This window comes from Liolophura sinensis, chromosome 3 (genome assembly GCF_032854445.1).
Source record: "Liolophura sinensis isolate JHLJ2023 chromosome 3, CUHK_Ljap_v2, whole genome shotgun sequence".
Taxonomy (NCBI): Eukaryota; Metazoa; Mollusca; class Polyplacophora; order Chitonida; family Chitonidae; genus Liolophura; species Liolophura sinensis.
Window position 1 is genome coordinate 17,046,786 of NC_088297.1, and position 21,712 is coordinate 17,068,497.

The following is a 21,712-nucleotide window of genomic DNA, read 5'->3' on the forward strand; positions in this document are numbered from 1 at the left end:
TAACCAAACATGACTACACAAGGAAATCAAACATAGCTATACAAGGTAACCAAACATGGCTACACAAGGAAATCAAACATAGCTATACAAGGTAACCAAACATGGCTACACAAGGAAATCAAACATAGCTATACAAGGTAACCAAACATGGCTACACAAGGCAAACAAACATGGTTATACAAGGCAACAAAACATGACCACACACCAAAAAAGCATGACTACACCAGGCAACAAAACATAGCTACACTAGACATGAAAACATGGCTACCCAAGACTAAAATTCTCCATGTAACGTTTAATTAGGTTGGTTTTGTGCAGGGAAATATACTCTGACTCTATTATGTGTAGAGTTGTCGATTCTACAAGTCAAGATAGTGCACAGACATGAATCTCCTGCTCACTGGATCATGTAGACAGCTCTTAGCTAGCACAACCATGACACTTTTAGGAGATCAAATGGAGAACATAGAGAAATAATTAAGTAGACAAAAAACAATGTTTAATATTTTCTCATGTTTACAATAACAACGCAATGGGAAAATAGTATATTTGTTATTTCATACTTATCTGACTGTCCCATGCTAATCGTGAGCAAATATGTATTAACATTCAACACAAAAGCTACAAGATTAATATCCAAAAGAACATTAATGCCAGAGCTTTCAAGTCGGTGCAATTCGTGAACATGCGCATCTAATACAGAAGCCATATGTCGAGTAAAGGAACGAAACGGCAGTTGTCAAGGAGAAGTCTTACATAGACAAGACGTTGAAAGGAAACCTCCAAAACCCAAGGAGCAACATAAAACTAAAAAGCATTAAAATATTTCAAATCTGAAGGATAGTATATGGCAATGTACAGGGGTCAAGCAGGGCAGATATATTCAGGGCAAATCGAATATCTGCATTTAGAGACAAATAGTAATCTCCTGATATAAAATAAATTTAAAATCAAACAAGAAAATAGTACTGATCCGCTGTCACAAACTACAACACATGAGCGTTTGAAAAACTAGTCACCAAGGACAATAATAAAAAACATCATACCCAAAAAACCAAAATCATAGTCACATGAGTATGGTCATTGTTGCTAAAAAAAATCCTCAGAAATAGCTTGTAACTGCTTTTTTGGCGAGATTTAACTGCAACGTTTTCGTCTATGACATTCCTTGCGTCTATCCATCATCTTTCAAAACTGCTGAGGGGCCTGCGTGGCTGAGAGGGTTAGCATGCCAGCACGGCGCAATGACCCAGGTGTCTTTCACCAATGCGGTCGCTGTGAGTTCTAGTCCAGCTCATGCTGGCTTCCTCTCCGGCCGTAAGTGGAAAGGTCTGTCATCAACCTGCGGATGGCCTTGGGTTTCTCAGAGCTCTGCCCTGTTTTCTCCCTCTATAATGCTGGCCGTTGTCGAAATGTGAAATGTGAAATATTCTTGAGTACAGCGTGAAACACCAATCAAATAAATAAAGAAAGAAAGAAATAAAACTGTTGATAGTTTCTCTTAGCATGAATCCGTCCAAATTCCTTATTGGATACATTCATGTAGTTCCCTGGTGGTTTGTGTTTTTGGAAATTGGTTTTACGATTATAGATAGTGGGCGTATTTTATGGTTGATGGCTGGTGTACGAATGTCTGTTTAGACGCATAGATTCAGTTGGCTACCACTAGAATCACTAAATGACAAGCCCTTGACCAATAAGAATCCACCTTTCATAGGTTTATATTGAATGTGGCTTCATGCCAGAAGGTTTTACTCCACTTCCATGGTGAAGGACGGCGGTGTCCACCGGGACCAGGTTTCACACTCACAAACATGACATTGTAGAATATTTTGGGATTGCGGCGTCAAACCTCAATATTCTGCCAGAATTACGGGAACTAGTATGCCATGTTCGGGCAGCGTACAATTCCCTTGCTTACATCAACGCGTGTATTCTCAACCTTGAAATGTGTTAGTTATTCGAGCCCTGGGTACTTTTAGCAGTTGTCCTTCAAAGGCATGCCTTAGGAATGTTATCAATATATCATAGTTTGCTCAAAGAAATTTTTTGTCGCTGCGGCATAATACCTGTGACGACATACCAGTGACGTTATTCATTATAACATAATACCTCAAACCGCTGCTCCTGTGAGTGCATGTGTGGGGGGGGGGGGGTGGGGGGGGGTGGGAGGGGGGGGGGGGGTGGCGGCAGAGGGGGCGTTTGTGTGTTGGGGATGAGGGGCAAGATTAATGGAGATTTCACCGAAGAGATAGACCGTGGTATCATCCATGAACCAAATGGGAAATAATTACTGATGATTATCTTTTGATTATCGCTTCAGATACATGAATATTTGATGTGCTCCGCGTTATTCCCTTGTGAAATCATATGGCAGACGAAAAGATATGCCGCCATACTTTTTGACCCTCTTAATCAGAAATCAGTGGCATTTCTATAGCTTTGTAAGTCTGAGGGGCCTGTTTCACAAGCCTGTAGCCTAAAACTGTAACCAAAGGCAAACTCTTAAACATGTTTCCAGTTTCGTGTAAAAAAAATGCCAGCTCTGTTTGGTGATAGTACAGTTTCAGCCTATTGTGAGTATACCACTTCGAAATGTTTTGTTTTATCATGAGGTTTTGGAACACAACATGATTTTGTGAAACAAGTCCCAATCTTTACAATCTTTTTACAATCGTGAACTTTCTATATGTGTTGCACCGAAATGAGTATTCACCCAAGTACCTGTCAGCTTATCTCTTTGTTTGCCAACATTTCTTTTAAGGTTAAACTGATTTGTGTGGCAACATTGTGTGTAAACATTTATTTTGTGTTCTCAACATTTCCTTGGCTGTCAACATTTTTCAAAATAACATCACTCTTTTTAAATGTCAGCATTCAGTTTTGTGTCAACATTCTTTCGAGTGTCAACATTCCCATAGCGCGTCATCAGTTCTTTGTGTTGCAATGTTGTTGTAGTTTCCTTTTTAAATGTACATGACATTTTTCTAAACCCGTGTTCCTTGTTTGGCGCTGAGCATTAATTACGGGGATAGTGCAACAACTGGTCGACCCGTAACAGTATAATGGCTCGAATGGGGCAGCTTACTTGCTTTCGATAAGTTGTCTCAGTGAAGTATCGCCAGACAAAAGAGCTGTTGAAATCCGTCCTGCACCAATGAGGCCCATTACATGCACTCTAAGGACTTTTTCGTCCTCATTTGACTGAAAATTTGTTAAGTACGACGTTAAACTCCAAGCACCCAATCACTCACTCTAATCCAGTAAAATACAGCCAGCTGAACTTGTCTGAGATGGTGGACGGAAGTATTTGTTCTGTGTAGTATGGCGTGTCTCGGTAAAGATCACAAGCACTGTAAATCAGTTTGATGGTTGTTTGGAGTTCCGTACGCATGAGCCACACTATTCTAATATCGTCTTAAAACTGGACAGTCGTAAATTACGGTTTTAGAATAAAACATTCTTTTGTGCGGAGACACATGCCTATCAAAACCATCTATAAAGAAGTAAGAAGACAGCGAAATGTATAAATCAATGAATTGATTGTCTCTCCTAATACAATTTTTATTACGCTTTTTATCACGCTTCACGGAACCGTATTGCATGCTAGCACTGATTCCCCTTGGAACGAAAGGTGTGCCATATTATATTCTGAAATGAAAATATATATATATATATATACACACATTGTCACATAGCAAACTGCTTTTGTCTTCCACATTTGGTCCATCACCCATAAACATGTGTTCAATGCGTTTGTCCATGAATTTGATATTGCGGTTTAAAACAGTAATCAACAAAAGTTTTACTCACACGATCGTGACCGGGATGAAACCGGAGTACACAGGGTGAACCACTCGCTTTTTGGCAAGTATCTGACGGATCCCGATGTTTGGCGCATAGATTATCACTCACAGATTTTACTCTTTATATGACACACTGGTGGAAAGCTTCTGATTTCGCTCAGACACACGAACTTCATGCTAGACCACTTGAGCGGCTTTCGGAAGCCTTTTTTGTCACCAAGGCTCAAACGAACTGTAGTTGCAGGAGGGATCTCGAGAATGGGGCTGTTTGGGCCCATGCAGTGCAGCACTTTAGGCCTAAGGCTTGTCATCTATTGCCCTTTTCTGCCTTTGGAATGACTGCCTGTGAGCAGACTTGCAACGCATTACCCAGGCATTGTGGGAGTTGTCAGTTCAGTTTGAACCAGAGGCGCCATTGTGCGGGGAAAGTCATCACAATCCGTGTCCAGATTCAGAGCTAAATCATTTCATATCCACGCATGAAGCTCCATGTAAATATATGTGAATTTGTGTACTTATTTATTTGACTGGTGTTACTCAAGAATATTTCACTTATACGACGGCGGCCAGCATTATGGTGAGAGGAAACCCACGGACAACCGCAGGTTCCCACGTACCTTCGGAGAAAAAGCAAGCATGTGGTGGAGTTGAACTCACAGCAAACGCGTTGATGAAACACTCCTGGGCCATTATGCTGCGTTGGCACGCTAACCACCTCGGCCGCGGAGGGCCCAGTGTAGATGCAACCTAATTTGATTTTCAAATCCGGGGCACTGTATCCTGCACCGTTCTAAAGCCCTTCCATACCCCTTTCTTGAAGGACACAGTCACTCTACGGAACGTCATATACCCGTACAGGCGAACGCTCATAAGAACTCGATATGCACTCCCTATTTTCTTCCCACAATTGAATTCCGCGCTATATATGTCCATCCCTCCCGGCAGAAATTGGATTAGGACGCACCCTGTTCCCTGGCAGTTGACACGTTTACTTTTCCAGGCTACAGTATGAAGAATGGATGTGCATAATTTATGGTTACAAGAAAGCTTCATTGGCGATGTAAGGCTGAGAGTGGAGAGAAAGAAAGGGTACAAAAGAAACGCTGAAAAGTTCTGCTGTTGTGAGTGAAGGCGGAAAAGCTAACAAATGTATAGCAGATAACTAGTAACGTCATGTGGCAAACTGTGCTGTGGGGTAAATACACGTGCAGGTTTAGCTCAAGGCGAAGACAATCTAACGTAAAAGTTTTTATTAGAGACTTCCTGTATTGGTTTTTGTCTTCTTGGGTGTATAAAGATGCTCGGCATCTCCGGTGTTCGTCCAATAAAACTCTTGCTTCCGTTTTTCGGTGTTTCAAGTTTGATCTTTTTAGTCATTTGTGTTATTAAACGACGGCTGAGTTGGGAACTGTGCAAACAGTTTGCCTTCTTAACCGAAGAGGGTGGTCATCTAATTAGATAGGGATATAGGAGTTACTTCAGATTTTATTAGTCCGGCCATACACGGGAAGGTCTTTCAGCAGCCTGCGGATGGTCGTGAGATTTCCCCGGGCTATTCCCGGTTTCCTCCCACCATAATGCTGGCCGCCGTCGTATAAGTGAAATATTCTTGAGTACGGTGTAAAACACCAATCAAATAAATAAATAAAATCAAATGTTATTACCCTATGCATCGAAACATTTCCAATACCAGCCGACAACCAAAATGACTCAGCTCAGTAATCACAAGGCCATTTCCTACAACGACGTTTAATACACCCATAAAATTACTTTAGAATATAAAACACATAATTCGGACAGAAACATTCAAGGAAAAGCAATCAACAGTTTGCAATGATGTTGAAATGTTTTAGGCGAATGGGTGAAATCATTTTTCAAATCGTGTATCATGCAACTATATAAGTTGTCGATAATAAATGTGTGTCTCAGTTGCGCGTTGATTGCAACATATATTCAACGTGGCGATCTAATCTAACAAGATGTATACATAGCCCTTAGCGAAAGTACTATAGAAGCCGAGTACTAAATCTGTCTAGATGTAAGCAAATAATAAATGCTGTCTATTTGCAGCATTTTGGCATAACTTTATGGCTCACTAAAGCAGGGGTTTCGTCCAGCCAGGTCACTACATAGTTAAGAAATCGACAACATTCGCATGATCGATTGGCCTCTTACATCTATATAATTTAAAATAAGTAATGAGAATATTCGATAGGTAAGGCTTAATGTTCTTGGTACCTTGAAAGTTGAAATCAGATCTGACTGTTCTCGTGACAATCAGCTGTTCACAGCGCTCGTTTCTTGAGTTCGTTTAAGACCGCTCCACCAATATCTCTGGCATGTCTACACGTCACACGTGAGAAAGATTGCATGTAACTTGCCAAAGGTCAATGGCTTGTCCCAGGCATTCCAGTTTCCTCCACCCATAAAACTGATCCCTCATGATATATCAGTGAAGTTTGAGTATGGTGTTCTATGTGTCAAATATATTCTTCACCAAACCATACCGTTTACTTCAAAGTAAGGCAACTGCTCGGTTCTTCCATATTCATTTATCTGATGTATTTACGAACTGACGTCTATAAGACACAGTATCCAAATCGTGTGCCATTAAAGTTTGTTAACTATTGAAAATAGGTATCTCAGTTGCGTTTAGATTGCAAGTATTCAACACGACGAATATAGATCCTAAGTGCATCGATATTTACTTACAAGAAAATTATACTCATTGTAGAATGTAGAATAATGGCGTTTAATTGAATAAACTTGACACACCATTTTTTTGCCATGTATAATATAAAACTGACTATGTGTGGACTCTCACAAATATTAGTAATCAAGGTGTGCAAAATCTTGAGAAGAAGCCCACAGGTAAATGATCACACGTAACCGGTGAAATTCGGCCTGTTGCTAATTTACTTTGGAATCCAATATATTCTAACTATTAATGTACGAGCTAACATAGTGGCAACTGAGACTCCCCCCTCCACCCTCCCGATCCACACACACACCTAGCACCAAGATTCAGGCAGAACTTGGTGAAACAAATGATGTTACTTTATTAAGTCGAGAATAAAGCATTTGTCTGTTGGGTTATTTTGTTTCATGGTAACATAAGAAGGCAGTGAATAAACGATCGGCAAAACTTGTGGAAGTCATTATTAGAAGTATCCATTGCGGGATGCATTGTATTCTTGTCTGTCGTAAAATTTTGTTATCAGTTCTCGTTAGTAATTTACTAATTAACTTGAGTCCCGGACGTTGATGAGTAACTAAAAGGATTTTATCTGATCCTAACTATTTTGTTACAACGTTTCGTTATTATTAAAATGCTTTTAAATTACTACTGCTCAAGACCATAACTTATCAAATTATGGCAATATTGCACACATCCGGCTTATTATAGCCACAGCTGACTCCATGACGTCAGTAAAAGCATTACATTTCGGCGTTACGAAATATTGCAGCGAAATGGGATTTAGTTTGCCTCTAATTTGAAAGTACATGGACAATTTTGGTTTCGCTTCGTGTTAAACTTTACCAATGACGAAAGGCAAATCATTTCGGCTTGCATACTGACAGAGTTTTAATGTCTTTAGTGCGGAAATAAAAATTTGAAAACGTGTTAAATTGTATTGAATTATGTTCCGGAAATGTCTGTTTAATGGCGAGTTTTTAAATTAATACCATTTTTTTTCACAGGGGGCTATAATTTATCGCTGATATGCTCTTGTATGGCTTGAGAACTAAATCTACTCACTCCCTTGTAACTATAATTCTCTCTACATAACAATTTCCGTTTCACCGTGCTCGTTTTCCGCAAATCCCATACTCATCGCTGTGGAATATTCAGATAAACAAACCACTAGGTTCCTTTGCATAAATATCTGATAGACTATTTATATATTTATCTATTTATTTGTTTGTCTATTTATTCAACTGGTGTTTTACGCTCTACTCAAGAATATTTCATCTGTACGACGGCAGCCAGCATTATGGTGGAGAGGGACACAAATGTATATGTATAAAAAATATTCTACAAATACCAGTAACTGCTGTGGGTTTCGGAATTGAATAATCATAAATTTGCGTACGCTCATTTTAGCTGTGATTTAATATCACGTTGCTCCAGCCGTACGTGGAAAGATCTGACAGCAACCTTCGGATGGTCGTGAGTTTCATCTGGGCTTTGGCCAGTTTCCTTCCAAAATAATGCTGACCGCTATATAAGTGAAATATTCCTGAAACAACAATCAAGTAAATAAAATAATGCATCATATTGTTGTATATTTGATTAAGATTTTCGCATTTACGGCACTTAGAATGCCAAAAACATGAAAACATGTTGCATTTTTACAACACTTTGCGGAGGGCCTCCGTGGCTCAGTTGGTTAGCACGCTAGCGCAGCGTAATGACCCAGGAGCCTCTCACCAATGCGGTCGCTGTGAGTTCAAGTCCAGCTAATGCTGGCTTCCTCTCCGGCCGTACGTGGGAGTGTCCATCAGCAACCTGCAGATGGTCGTGGGTTCCTCCCGGGCTTTGCCAGTTTTTCCCACCTGCCCGAATATAAGTGAAATATTCTTGAGTACGGCCTGAAACACTTGTGAAATAAATAAATATATATATATATATAAATACATCACCTTGCGTGTTTTTTACATGTACGCAATTGGTTGGAAATTGAGTCAGAAAGACAGAGTTTGTCTACAGGCAGTAGTACAAGCTGCCAGCAAATTATCCTGTAAAACTATACGGTTTATTATAGAAGCCCATAGAGAACATTTGGCTACCTGGACCTTTCTTATACACGACGAAGCAGAGAGGAAGCGAGTCTGAGAGGTAACGGTAACGAAGCGGGTCATCTCGTTGTCTCGCTATATCTCTGCCCGCCACCTTGCTGCCTCGTTGCCTCGCACTGTTCAAGAAAGGTCGAGGTAGCTAGATGTCCTCTATCGGCTTGCATAGTTTATCATTGCAGTGTGAGTTAGTTGCACAATATTTATGCTGTCTATGGAATACTTCCCTGGACGATTTATATTAGAGTAGAACTACGTTGTTGGGGTTTTTTTTTTCGATAAATATCCGTCACGTAGTTTTCAAATAAGAAAATGAATGTGTAGAATCAGACATTCTAATACAAATCGTGAACCATAATGGACGTGGCATGGCAATAATTCGGAAAGCAAACGTCTTACACGAATCATCAAAGAAGTAAGACAGTATGTAATAATTACAGGATGGAGTGATGTAAAATGAAATAGGCAACAATTTTCAGTTTTGCTCGAAAAAAACGTTTTAGGTGTATATTTAAACCGTGAATCATTAGGGTATACAAGTTACCGTTAACTAAGATTACTCATTTCGGTGTCGCTGTGGTTGCAACTGTTCATAATGACGCCAATTCTTTTCAGCAATTTTGGCAGCTAAGGAGTAATGTTCGCTGTTCAACAGCGAAACCTTGCAACATCAATGCTCAACTCCTTTGGTTAGCTGTGGTCTATATTACCATATTCCATGCTGAACTCACAATATCGATTTTTTTTTTGAAAGAAAAATTACGTAACGTAAAAACTTCTGTGTTATGTACCTTTTTGGTTTGTCCTGGGAATAAATGTGGAAACATGCTGTTGTTAACAATCCATATATAAGGGATTTTAGACATAAGCTCTTCGATCGTTGAACATATTGACATCCGTGTGCTAGAGAAGCAGTCGACTAAACCAGAAAGCTTTTCTGATTAATATGTGACTTTATGTAGAAGATTTGCACATGTATGTAATCCAAGCAGTGATAGAGGTATGTTAGCGAGATTTAATAATCGTAGGGAATAGAGCAGAATAGTTGTGGGATAAATCTAAAATGTATGTATCGATTTTTTCAGCCAGATCTTTTAAAGTCCTGTGTACATTTATTTATTTATTTATTTATTTATTTATTTATTTATTTGATTGGTGTTTTACGCCGTACTCAAGAATATTTCACTTATACGACGGCGGCCAGCATTATGGTGGGAGGAAACCGAGCACAGCGCGAGGAAACCCACGGCCATCCACAGGTTGCAGGCTGACCTTCCAGCCTGGGTATAAGTATCGTCTTAAGTAACGGTAATGCAAATATTGTTTTTGAACAACCAAAGATTTGGAGTTTTTGAGCTGTTCGTTTTTAGAGAATTACTCCTCCAAAAAAAGCAAGGTCAAACAAACGCAAAAGGTCAAACTCAAAAGGTCAAACAAAGGCAAACGCAAACGGTCAAACAGGGTCAAACAAAGGCAAACGCAAAAGGTCAAACAACGCAAAATATTGCGAATATTTCAAACATGTACACCATTCAAACCTGACTACATGTTCAAACTGGTAATGAAGTGAAATCCTGTTGTTTTTTTACGTAGTAATTATATGGGAAGTTCTGGGCCAACCATGGATTGGGTAATCCAGTATAGCTTCGGTACACCGTTAACAAATATGCAAGAGATTGTTCTGATTCAGGTGATTGAAGATTTGTTCTCAGCAAAGGTGACTACAGCGGTCAAGTGAGGATTTGAATGATTACTCCACCTGATTCAACTGCGCTTTAAAGTCAGGAGAACCGGAGAAAGTAGCAGGAGAAATGCGGTGGTTTCTTTAAGAAATCATAGTTTCCTAAAACTGAAAAAAAATTAACCTCGGCGTCGTTTATGTATGACGTTTAACCCGGATAAAACAAATTTAAAGGTATACAGTACAATCACCCGGTTTCCTCCTTCCATAATGCTGGCCACCGTCGTATAAGTGAAATATTCTTCACTACGGCGTAAAACACCAATCAAATAAATAAATCAATAAATAAATATAGTACACTCAATTTTACCTCTCAAACATACCCGTAAGTTTGATCAAGGACAAGTTTTCATTCGTAGGGTGGAGAGGCTATATCCACCATGGAGTCGATGAACAAAACGATGGAGCGCAGCGTTATAAAACATTCTAATGAATCACCATTGCGGATTCCATAGAAAGAGACAGATTCCTCCAGAAAGCATGTTAACACGATGAAAATACAGCCCCTAAAAACTGGGGGCATTCTAATTTATTTTAAGCTCTTTATTGTTGCTGGTTAGAGCGTGTACTGTGTAAATGACACACTCAAGGTGATCGAGAAAGGATGTCTATGCCTTGTAGATTCCGCATTTCATCCTGGAGAATATGACTCTCTCCACCGCGCAAGCGTTATATCTTACCAAAATCCGAACAGCTTACCGCCAACTATGTCGACAAGAACGGTATTCATGGCACTCAGGTGAGAACAAATTAAACGAGGATAACGTGGACACCTGTCAGCTCATCTCTGAAGAACTAAGGATAACGTCCTCGCCAAATACCGACGATACGAGTCTCGTCAAACCCAACCGGTGACGGCAGCTGTTCAAACTCGCTGCCCCAGCTTACGACTCTGCCGACCACTGGTCCCATCGATCACCAACTGAGCTACGACGATGAGTGTTGGTTGATTGGGAAACGGAGAACATTAACTGAATTAGGAGCTAAAGTACACGGTATTACGACCAGGACGCGGCACAGATGACATTGCCTTAACTTAAGTGCAGACATATTTATTATACCTACGACTATTTAAAGAGCCACTGAAATGGAACAAGCAATATTTGCGTTGTTTATTTTCTTTGAATGGGATAACAATGTTACAACCCTTATTTTCGGGTCAGGAATCAACTTGTAATTGTGACTTTTATACGTGTAGTTTATTTCTCTACATGATCAAACAACTCGTGACGTTAGAATGCTCCTGAAGCAGGCTACTCAATCGGCATTCGCAAACGTTCCGCGCAGTTGCGCTTGCGCATGTTCAGGAAGTTCTGGGAATAGTCGGTTCACAGTCTAAGCATACATGGCAGTTGGGTGAATCCAGCGCGTTTTCACTTGAAACATGGACATGCCCTCTTCATTCTTGAAGAATTTGTTTTCTTTGTACTTTAAGATTTTAAAGGTTTATTTAGATAACGCGAATGTGACCATAGGTTCATCTCTGAAAATCCTATCTACACTGTCAGCCAATCACATTTTGTATCCCTATACCGCGCACCTTCCACACCCAAACCACTGAGATGGTTCGAATTCAGCCCTTTGTCATTGAAATGAGACTTTCACTCAAAGACAGTGATAGGTTCTTATATACGACGATGAGCGCTGCTCAGATAAGTACATGTCGAAAATGAGCAAGCATATCTGTAAGTGTAACATTTGTCTGCTACTGTACTTGCACTCACATGTACAGAACTAATTAACACTCTCTTTGCATATACTTTGGCACAGCTGGCCCATTTGATAAACAGATAAGTGTACCATAAAATATCGGCTGCACTTGTGTTCGCCAGCAATTCGCCACACCCATTGTACCCTGGGGGAATGGAATAATGGAAACACATAAATAATGACAACTTGTTTACACAAGTGACCTTTTTATCTATGGCACAAGTTTGTGTATTTAATTGATTAGTTTGTTTATTTATATTTTTTATTATTTCTTTATTTATTTATTTATCATTCATTACGTTTGTCTCTGCTGCGGCCTTTTGTGAGCTAATTTGTGAGTTTAATGGCAAAGTGTGGTATTTGCCGATTTCTTGTATTCATAAGACTGACCAGTCATCTTCATTTCATTCAGGGCGACGCTTTAATGTATAGAATGACCCAGGAGCCTTTCACCGATGCGGTCGCTGTGAGTTGAAGTCCAGCTCATGCTGGCTTCCTCTCCAGCCGTAAGTGGGAAGGTCTGAAAGCAACCTACGGGTGGTCGTGGGTTTCCCCCGGGATCTGCCCGGTTTCCTCCCACCATAATGCTGGCCGCCGTCGTATAAGTGAAATATTGTTGAGTACGGCGTAAAACACCAATCAAATCAAATAAATAAAATAAAATTAATGTATAGCTATGTGCGCTGCGTTGATCCAACAGACACAAATAACTGATCCATAAGTGCTCCCTACTCCTTCTACGTTTGGAGACAAAAACGTTCCTTTATCTAACACGGCAGAAACATCTTGCTGTTGGTTTGGTATCAGAAACACGAAGTCAAAATATACTTTTCGGAGCGCTCAACCATCCACTCTTCACTTGGGTCCGCCTTGTGTTTAAGCGCTGTTACACTACAGTGTATTTTACTGAAAAGTCTGAAATTTTATATACGCACAAATCCTTTGCCAACTCGAACAGGCAACAATGGTCTGATTGGACAACGATGACGTCTTGATATGTTCTGGGGTTTTTTCCCGTCAGATCAAAACGATAAACGGAGTGATACAAAAGGGTAGTGTTTAGCGTGATTTAATGAAGATTTCTTTTACATTTATTTATTTATTTGATTGGTGTTTTACGTCATACTCAAGAATGTTTATACGATGGCGACCAATATTATGGTGGGAGGAAATCGGGTAGAACCCTGGAGAAAACCACGACCATACGCTGGTTGCTGCAAGGCCTTTCCATGTACGACCGTTCAGGAAGCCAGCTTCACTTAAACTGATTTTGTTCAAATAGATAGAGACATCATAAAGTGTATGCTATACAGTTATTGGAATACATGTGTCTTTATGGTCCGTTCACCAGCAGTTTGTTTCGTGCTGTTTTACTACCAAAGAGTGTACCCTCTAGAGGCCATACGGACGTCGCGTAAAAAGGTCGCGTGTTCGAAGTACATCGCTCTCAGGAACGCCCACAGCTAGCACTTATTTATCAGACTGCAGTTTAACGCACTATTTAACCTGCGGCAAATAGCAATAAAGACAATAACACTTGACATTAATAGTTAAAACACTAATCAAATAAAACGAGTAAACTGACGTTAATGAAAAACGACAAACACTCAAACGACAAACGACTGCTTCTAATACATGAGGTTTTTGGCTGAAATAAACAATATAGCATAGGTGCACAGCAGCGATTCTTTCCTCCTACCAGTTAGAGGACCAACATGTTTGTCCAGCAATCTTGATCATGAAATGGGATAATTTTGTTATCGTATTTGTCACATGTATGTATAACTTACATTTTTTTTATCTTTCGAAAGGTCAGTTTCAAAATTTATGAATGCGGGTTATGTATCCTGATACCATATGTAATATTCCGTTTAGTTTCCGAAGTTTGCTGCAACATGAGCAATTACTCGTTTGTGTGAATCATTTAATGTCCAGTACGAGGTTGTTTCTCCTAGCATAAACATCGGTAAGTCGTCTCAGTGAAGCAGCACTAAATAAAAGAGCGGTGGAAATCCGTCCTGCTACAAGGAGGCATATTACACGTACATGCATCCTAAAGATTCCTTCGTCGTCATATGACTCAAAAATTGTTGAGTACGACGTTAAACCCCAAGCACTCACTCACTCACTCCTAGCATAAACATGCATGGTGGAAGTGACGTTCAGCCATAATAATTCATTCATTCATTGAGTTTAAAACAGTGGGAAATCCTTCTCTCCTGAAGTAATTCCTGTCAAAGCAGTGAATCTATGCATCGAAATATTCGTATGCCAGCTGTCAACCAAGATGAACGTTGCAGGTCAATAATAGCAAGGCCAATTCCCCAAAACGACGTTTAAAAACAAACTACCAAAGACCTAAGATAGTAGATAAAGTACAAGAATCGGACGGAATCATGCAAGGAGAAGCAGTCAACAGTTTTCAATCATGTCCGAAAGATGCAAGGTATGTTTTACGCGACTGAATCAAATCACTATTCAAATAGTGTACCATGCTAGAATATAAGTTGGCGATGATAAAAGTTGCGCTTTGATTGTAACTGTTCATATATCCAGCATGGCGATCTCATTTAAAACGATGAATATACTTCCCCTGACTCCGGGTTAAGGGGGATTAAACGTTATCATGAAGCAGAGCGCCAGAGATTCTGAAGGCTTTGTCCATATTTACTAACAAGAGAATTATACTCATTGTAAAGCTTTAGAAACTTGGAGTAAAGGCGTTTGATGGAATAACCTTGGCACACAAATTTTTGCAGTAATAACTTGTGACTATAATAAACTAACTATTGTTCATTACCACATTTGCAATTAGGATTTGTTGGAAATGATAGCACTAGTGTATTGCAAGAGGACAAGGATCAGTCCAGCATAGACCCGAGTCGACATTACAATGGGAAAGTTACACCATTGTGATATCAAGACGATGTATATCCTCAACGGGCCAAACAATGAGAGAAAATCTACAATCGGTTTAGTTCCACCAACAGTAAAGACACACCAAAATGAAACTAAAGTTTACTGTGTAATATTAAAGTGTACTGCACTGAAAAATTTAATGGGTTAAATTTAACGGCAATTCTGTCGTCTGAGTGACGCTAGAATGTATTCTGTTATAACAGTACATTATTATGTAATATTCAACATAACATCCTGTCAGTCTAACACAATGTGCTGCAATAACACAGTGCATTCTAGCAAGATTCAGATAATAGACTATCTGTTAAATTTAACAGATTATTTTCTGGATAGTGAAATATACAGATTTCCTGAGATAAATGGTTTTATCCATCCTGGTAATGGAAAGCCTTCTGTATTCAAATCCTAGATCATGAGAATTTTGTGGAATTCAGGCAACAAATAAGAGATATGACTGACTGGAACGCGCATGTCCGGGATATTCTCGTTCACCAAACACGCTTGGTCAAGACGGAAAGCATTGTAATCCTCACCAGTCACATACAGTTCAAATACAATACACATACTGTGCGATTCATCCGCAGAACAGAGTAGCTCTGTTGGTCGTGGGTTAAATATTCTTGAGTACTGCGTAAAACACCAATCAAATAAATAAATAAATAAATCAAAACATGGTGTTTTAAATAGTTTTGGAAATGGGCCTTTTAAATATGGAATTGGAACCACCTTTTATTGATTACGAGTGTTATGCTAACGTCGCCTATAAAATTAGTTATACACTCCAGAATGAAGATTGTGGTTTTAAAGGAATGAAGAAAGGTACGCCAACAGTTTACTTTAATTTTTCACTGTTGAGGCGTATTTTTCATCTCGTTATAACCCTATTATTTATATTATTTTTTTCGAAAATGACGTCATGTATGAATTTACTGGGAACGTGGGACAAGCTTAATGCTGCCAATTCAAACTCCCCCTCTCACAGAGTTGTTTTGACACCGTTGACATCACTATTGCAGGGTATTAAATTTCTGGACAGATTTTTGGAGCCATATTAAAACTTTTTGACGGTCCTAGAGGAAGGCTGAGATGCTGTTTTGCACTTGTATATGATAAGACACATACTAAAATACATATTAAAAAAAAGAAATATTAGTTTAAATAATATTTCAGATTTTTACCTACATGTTAGTTAACCCCGACTCTGTAAGCCTATTGAATATTCAACCTCTTCAGACAGACCTTTAACCACATCACAAGGCGTTAATGGCTCTCAGTTAGGAACGCTACTGTTATACCGATACAGTTAGAGGGGTAACGGCACGAAAGAGCGAGGCTATATTGGATACGTTGTGCAATAACATAGTTAGTCCCGTAAGGAATACATGGTTGTTTCGGCATCCAACCCCGGAATAGGTTTCCAAGAATTTGCCTTTGAAGGACAAAGAACAAACAGTTAATATATCTAATTAGAAAGTAACGAAAATGAATTTCCAGCACGTTTATTAATAAAACACCCCCGTCTGTCGATCTCTGTAAGTGGCTCGATGCTTCTATCCTGCGTTGTGGAATATGACAGTCAGCTTTTGTTTGCAATCCACACTAATAAACATCGTATAAACCGACACGTCAAACAACTGTCAAAGAAATAGCAATGATGATGAATGGCTGAATATTACTCGGTTAAGCTTTGCGCATGGATTTGTGCTTGATGTCCGCAATGAAGGCCGGCTGCGTGTGAGACGAGGGTTTGCCCGCAGCGATATTCCCATACCGGAATGGCGCTGATGGCTTAGTTACAGCATGTATAAACCTGAAAGACTGGTTAATCTCTGCAGTTTATAAGGGGCACCGCTATAGACCGGGCAAACTGGGCACTATATAAGCTAGATGCTGTACCTCTACTGGACAAATTAATTAATTTCGCGCACTTTAGGTAAACAGATGTTTGTTAAATAGGCAGTTGATGATTAAAATTCTTAAGGTTCTACTATGATCTAGTGAAAGAAGCACCTGTTTCATTACCGCTTTATTCATTTGATTGGATCGATCGAACATGACCACCTGACGCAGCGTGATTGCTTGGTTCTCTTACAAAACGGTACATGACGTGTACATATATCGTCCTGTAGCACTTGATAGATCAAGTGATGATTTTCCGGCCGTACGTGGGAAGGCCTTTCACCAACCTGCGGATGGTCGTGGGTTTCCCCCGGGCTGTGCCCGGTTCCCACCCACCATAATGTTGGCCGCCGTCGTTTAAGTGAAATATTCTTGAGTACGGCGTAAAACACCAATCAAATAAATAAATAAATAAGTTAAGTGATGATTTTAAAAGCCTTTATAAGTTTCATTAGTTTCACAAGGAGTGTAATTATCTTGTAAGTAAATATGGACAGAGTGTCCAGAATCTCTGGCGCTCTGTTTCACGATTTTATTTAGTACAGCTTAACTCGGGATAAGTGCCGTTTATTCGTTGTTTTGAACTAGACTACCAAGTCAGATATATGACAGATGCTACTAAAGAACAACTGAGATATATATTTTCACTATCGACAACTTTCTATCTGCCACTAACCTAACCATATATCCAGACGCCTAGGTTTGTAATTTGTTCAGGCCACAGGATTTTTTGCCAGCAAACACATGGCCTGTATCTCATCTCAGAGAAAAACGCTACCTCTGGTGGACAGTTTGAAACTGTTGTCCTCAATGATGAAACGGCTTTTCCACGTGCTCTGTCCGATTTCTTCACACCATGTTGCTGGCCGCCGTCGTAGAAGTGAAATATTGTTGAGTACGGCGTAAAATACCAATCAAGTAAATAAATAAATGATGAAACGAACTGTTCTAACGTTACGGCGACTGGCATGTCAGAGGGGACAAACGTTTGGTTAACAAGAGCGCCCACAAATATTTTTTCTTCAAAAATGAATAATAGTAATGTTGCTGTGATCTAAATATCGCAAATTTCAAGCCACGAAAATGTCCGATCCATTAATTAACTTCTACAGTTACAAAAGAAGAAAGCCACCGTGTCCAACAGCTTTGTCAACCTCAACAAGTAAAAAAAACAATACTCTCTGTCGAGGGAAACGAAGTCTTTATCCCATCACAATTTCAGCCTCTTTGGGAACTTTAAGCACTTCTTTAAAATGTAGTCATACTAGCACAAAAAACTGTTCAAACGTCACCTAAACGTTGAAAGACTGGAATGTCATAAACCGCGGAATTTGCACATTAATCGTAGGTAAAACACCTAACGCTTAGTTTCACATCCATGTGTACAGTGAACCGCCAGTGGCAGCTGCAAGCTCGTCTCTTTGGATCGTGTCTCATGTACTGGAGGAGATGGATGATGGCAAATAATTCGCCTTATTTGGCTCAGTTCTGCTTCACTGATACGACTTATCGAAGGTAAGTCAGCCGCCCCACCCAAGCCTTTATACTGATACGGGTCAACCAATATTGCCGAACGTCAAGCGAGGAAGCTACCACTTCCTCTTTCAATCTCTTAGGTCTGACTCGACCCAGGACTGACCCTGGGTCTCCCGGACACTCTAGCACCATCGGGTCCGGTCTATATGACTTTGAGGTGTCTGTGATTGTCTATGGCTTAATCACATGACCAATATGGTCTTAGTATGGTGATGTTTTGGTAGGCTCTGCGTATGCAACTGCAAAACAGGTTTGGTAGTCTGTGCCTCTGCAACCATGTTTTTCGGAATTACCGGCCTTCAGAAAGTATTATGGGACTTTCCCGTGGTTGATGTACAGATATACACACCCGATCTATGGATCCCACTGATCCGATGTCCCACCACACCTTCTCGACCCAACGTTACTATTCATTTCATTCACGGTGAAAGCAATTGTGAAGTTAAGACCTCACATAAATATTGAACATTTGTAACCAATGTGTGGGACATCTGGTACACGTATTTGCAAAACAGTACTAATTATGACTGGTCAGTGGCGTGTTCTTGATTGACAGTTCGGAAAGGTCTCTTGAAGAAAGACAAGTAACCTTCATCGAATGCTTGGCAGCGCAAATCGTTCTATAAGACCGTTTATTGCCACGAATACCTGACGAAGAGTTAGTACATGGGAATCTACAAATTGTCTACCTAACCCGGGTTTGAACTCGCAACTCGCAACTCGTTACTCCTTGGTCCAAGTTTTCATCCCGACCGTGTTTGTACATAGCCAATGCATTTTATCCTGTTACATTCACCATCTCGTTTAACCTGTACTATACCTCCATCAAAACGGATCATTCAAAGCATCAAAGATTGGAATTAAGAATACTGAACACATCCGTCATATAATAAAGTCATCTGCGGCCATGAACTGATAATAATTACGAGTATTTACTTGATCCAGGCTATTTTATGATTAAGACATTACTGTCGGATATTGATGTATTGATGTATTACCGTCGTATTTTATACAGCTCCAAAGGAATAGATTCTTTAAGTACTGAGTGAGTCTGATTCGACTCACTATACGCGCTTTATTTGTTTCAATACATTGAAAATCGTATTAAAAATACATTAACCGTAATATATTTTTAAAACCATATGATTTACAAAAGGCTACATATGCACATACTATCCACAAAATCAGATTTGGGCAAATAACATACAGCTATTTATGCATATTGCATAATACACAGGTAGTATAACTCCGAAAAACGAAAGCTTCATTTTGACTCAGTTTGAGTAAAATGCTGAAATATTGAGTTAAAATGAAGCTTTCGTCTTTCGGAGTCACACTGCTTGTGTATTACGTGAAACTTATTGGTGGATTTAACGGATTATGTATATTGGATAGCTAGAAAAATGTGTGTAATATCACTTCCGTTAAGAAAGGAACGTTTATATGCTTAACTCACTTACCTTCAAGTTGTTTTTCCGACAATTTGGATCCTTTTGGTTTTGTGCATTTTGATTTTCCCTTTCCTGACATCTTGATGTCAATTACAAGAAAACAAACACAAAGAAAGGCTTATTGCTTCACTTTAGAAATGCGTTGGTATCCAACTCCCTCTTGTCTTTGGCTCCAAGTCACAGCAGTTGCGTCGACGACTACGAATGGACACTGCCAAAACCGTGATCACAGCCGCACGTTCGTAAACTGACTCTTCTCCAACAGTTCCGACCAATGGGGATTCCGCTCTCAGGGGACACCAACGGCAAGTCCGCTTTCGGGAGACGTTCCACCCAACCCGATCTATTGATGAAGTGGTTGGGCCGGGAAGCTGTAAGGGGTATCGGTAACCTACCGTTAGATCAGTAGTAACTACGGGCTATACAATGATCGACGTTCTTTTATACGCTTGCACAGAGGGTGGAATCGATTCAGCTAAGTCTGGCTGACCCATTAGTCGTGACGGGTTGTCCACAGACGAGCGCAGGCAGGCCTGTGACGATACATTATTGCCAGCACAACAACAACTGATACTTATATGCGTCTAGTGCCGTACGCAGTAAGGTCTTTCAGCAGCCTGAAAGCACAGCGTAAAACACCAATCAAATAAATAAATAAGTAATTGTCTAATGTTATCCGTCTTAGGGCAGGATATTGGATTTAGCGATTAGGTTATGTTTTTGTACATTGCATATTTTAATTGTCTCCTTTCTTCTTTGTTGTTCTTGTTTATAGTTTTTGGTTTTCGCTGTGTCAAAGGCGAAAACGAGAATGGCTGTTGCAGATTTTATTCAGAATATGTAATTGAGACAACGATACCCCTTCAACTGCATTTACCGTTCCACAGACATTACTGGATATTGGAATTGAGGCTTATATGGAAGTCAACTTCTAGACAGACCACTCAAAACGAATCTGTACATCTGTTAAATTTGTAAAGAATATCATGGCATGGTTAAATCGGTATAGCGGATTAAACAGCCCGACATACGTGTAATGGAGGCCTTGTGTATAAATCTATATTTTATTATACACACGAATGAAAAATTCTAAATGTAATCGTTAACTAAAACTGTCGAATTTCCATCCATCTTTAAAAGTCAATACTTCACACACTAAGATTTCAACCAATCAAAAACCTTGACGCCGTCGTATCGGCGATATATTCTCGAGTATATGACGTAATAAACATCGACCAAATAAAATAAACAAATAAATTAAAGTTTAAGTGAAATGAGGACAGGTGTTACACTCCCCCACTCCCTACCCCCACAGAAAAATATTACGAAACATGATCCAGATTTTATTATATATGATTCCAAAACTGGAGCGATCTATAAATGGACTTACAAAATTCAGAAAGCTTGTACACTATACAAATGGCTGACTGGCTTCATTGAAATTGTGGTCATGGATTCTGACCTGTTCATTCGCCAAGAAAGGTTTGGTTTGACCATAGCTGATCAACCCCTGACGGGGGGAGGGGGCGGGGGGGGCGCTGCTAAAGGAGACTTTTGTAGTCCTGACCGCACATCTTATTTGAACCTTTACTATAGAAGGATGACAGAGGTTTCCTGTCACGTCGTCTTCATAAGAAACGGGATAAATTCGATTTGACAAGTGTAAATTTTAAATATTGTAAATACATATCAAAACTTCCTTCGTAAAACGTGTACATATGTCGCCTTGTAACATTTCAAGTTATTGACTCAAGCAGTAGTTTGTACAGGGTAATCCATCAAACGCCTTCATGATAAGTTTCTTAAACAGATTATAACACTCGTTGACAAATAAGGACAGAGCGATTCGGATC

The 21,712-nt window shown here is 39.7% G+C and overlaps 1 protein-coding gene across 1 annotated transcript in view; it reads right to left on the reverse strand.

Moving 5' to 3' along the window:
* The window catches only part of LOC135463777 (neo-calmodulin-like), a 50,085-nt gene extending 30,055 nt beyond the window's left edge, over window positions 1-20,030 (reverse strand). Inside the window, exon 1 of the mRNA XM_064741211.1 lies at window positions 19,869-20,030. Coding sequence (XP_064597281.1) covers window positions 19,869-19,938 — 70 coding nt within the window. The 5' untranslated portion in view covers window positions 19,939-20,030. The remainder of the gene's footprint in view (window positions 1-19,868) is intronic.
* Window positions 20,031-21,712: the final 1,682 nt, after the last annotated feature.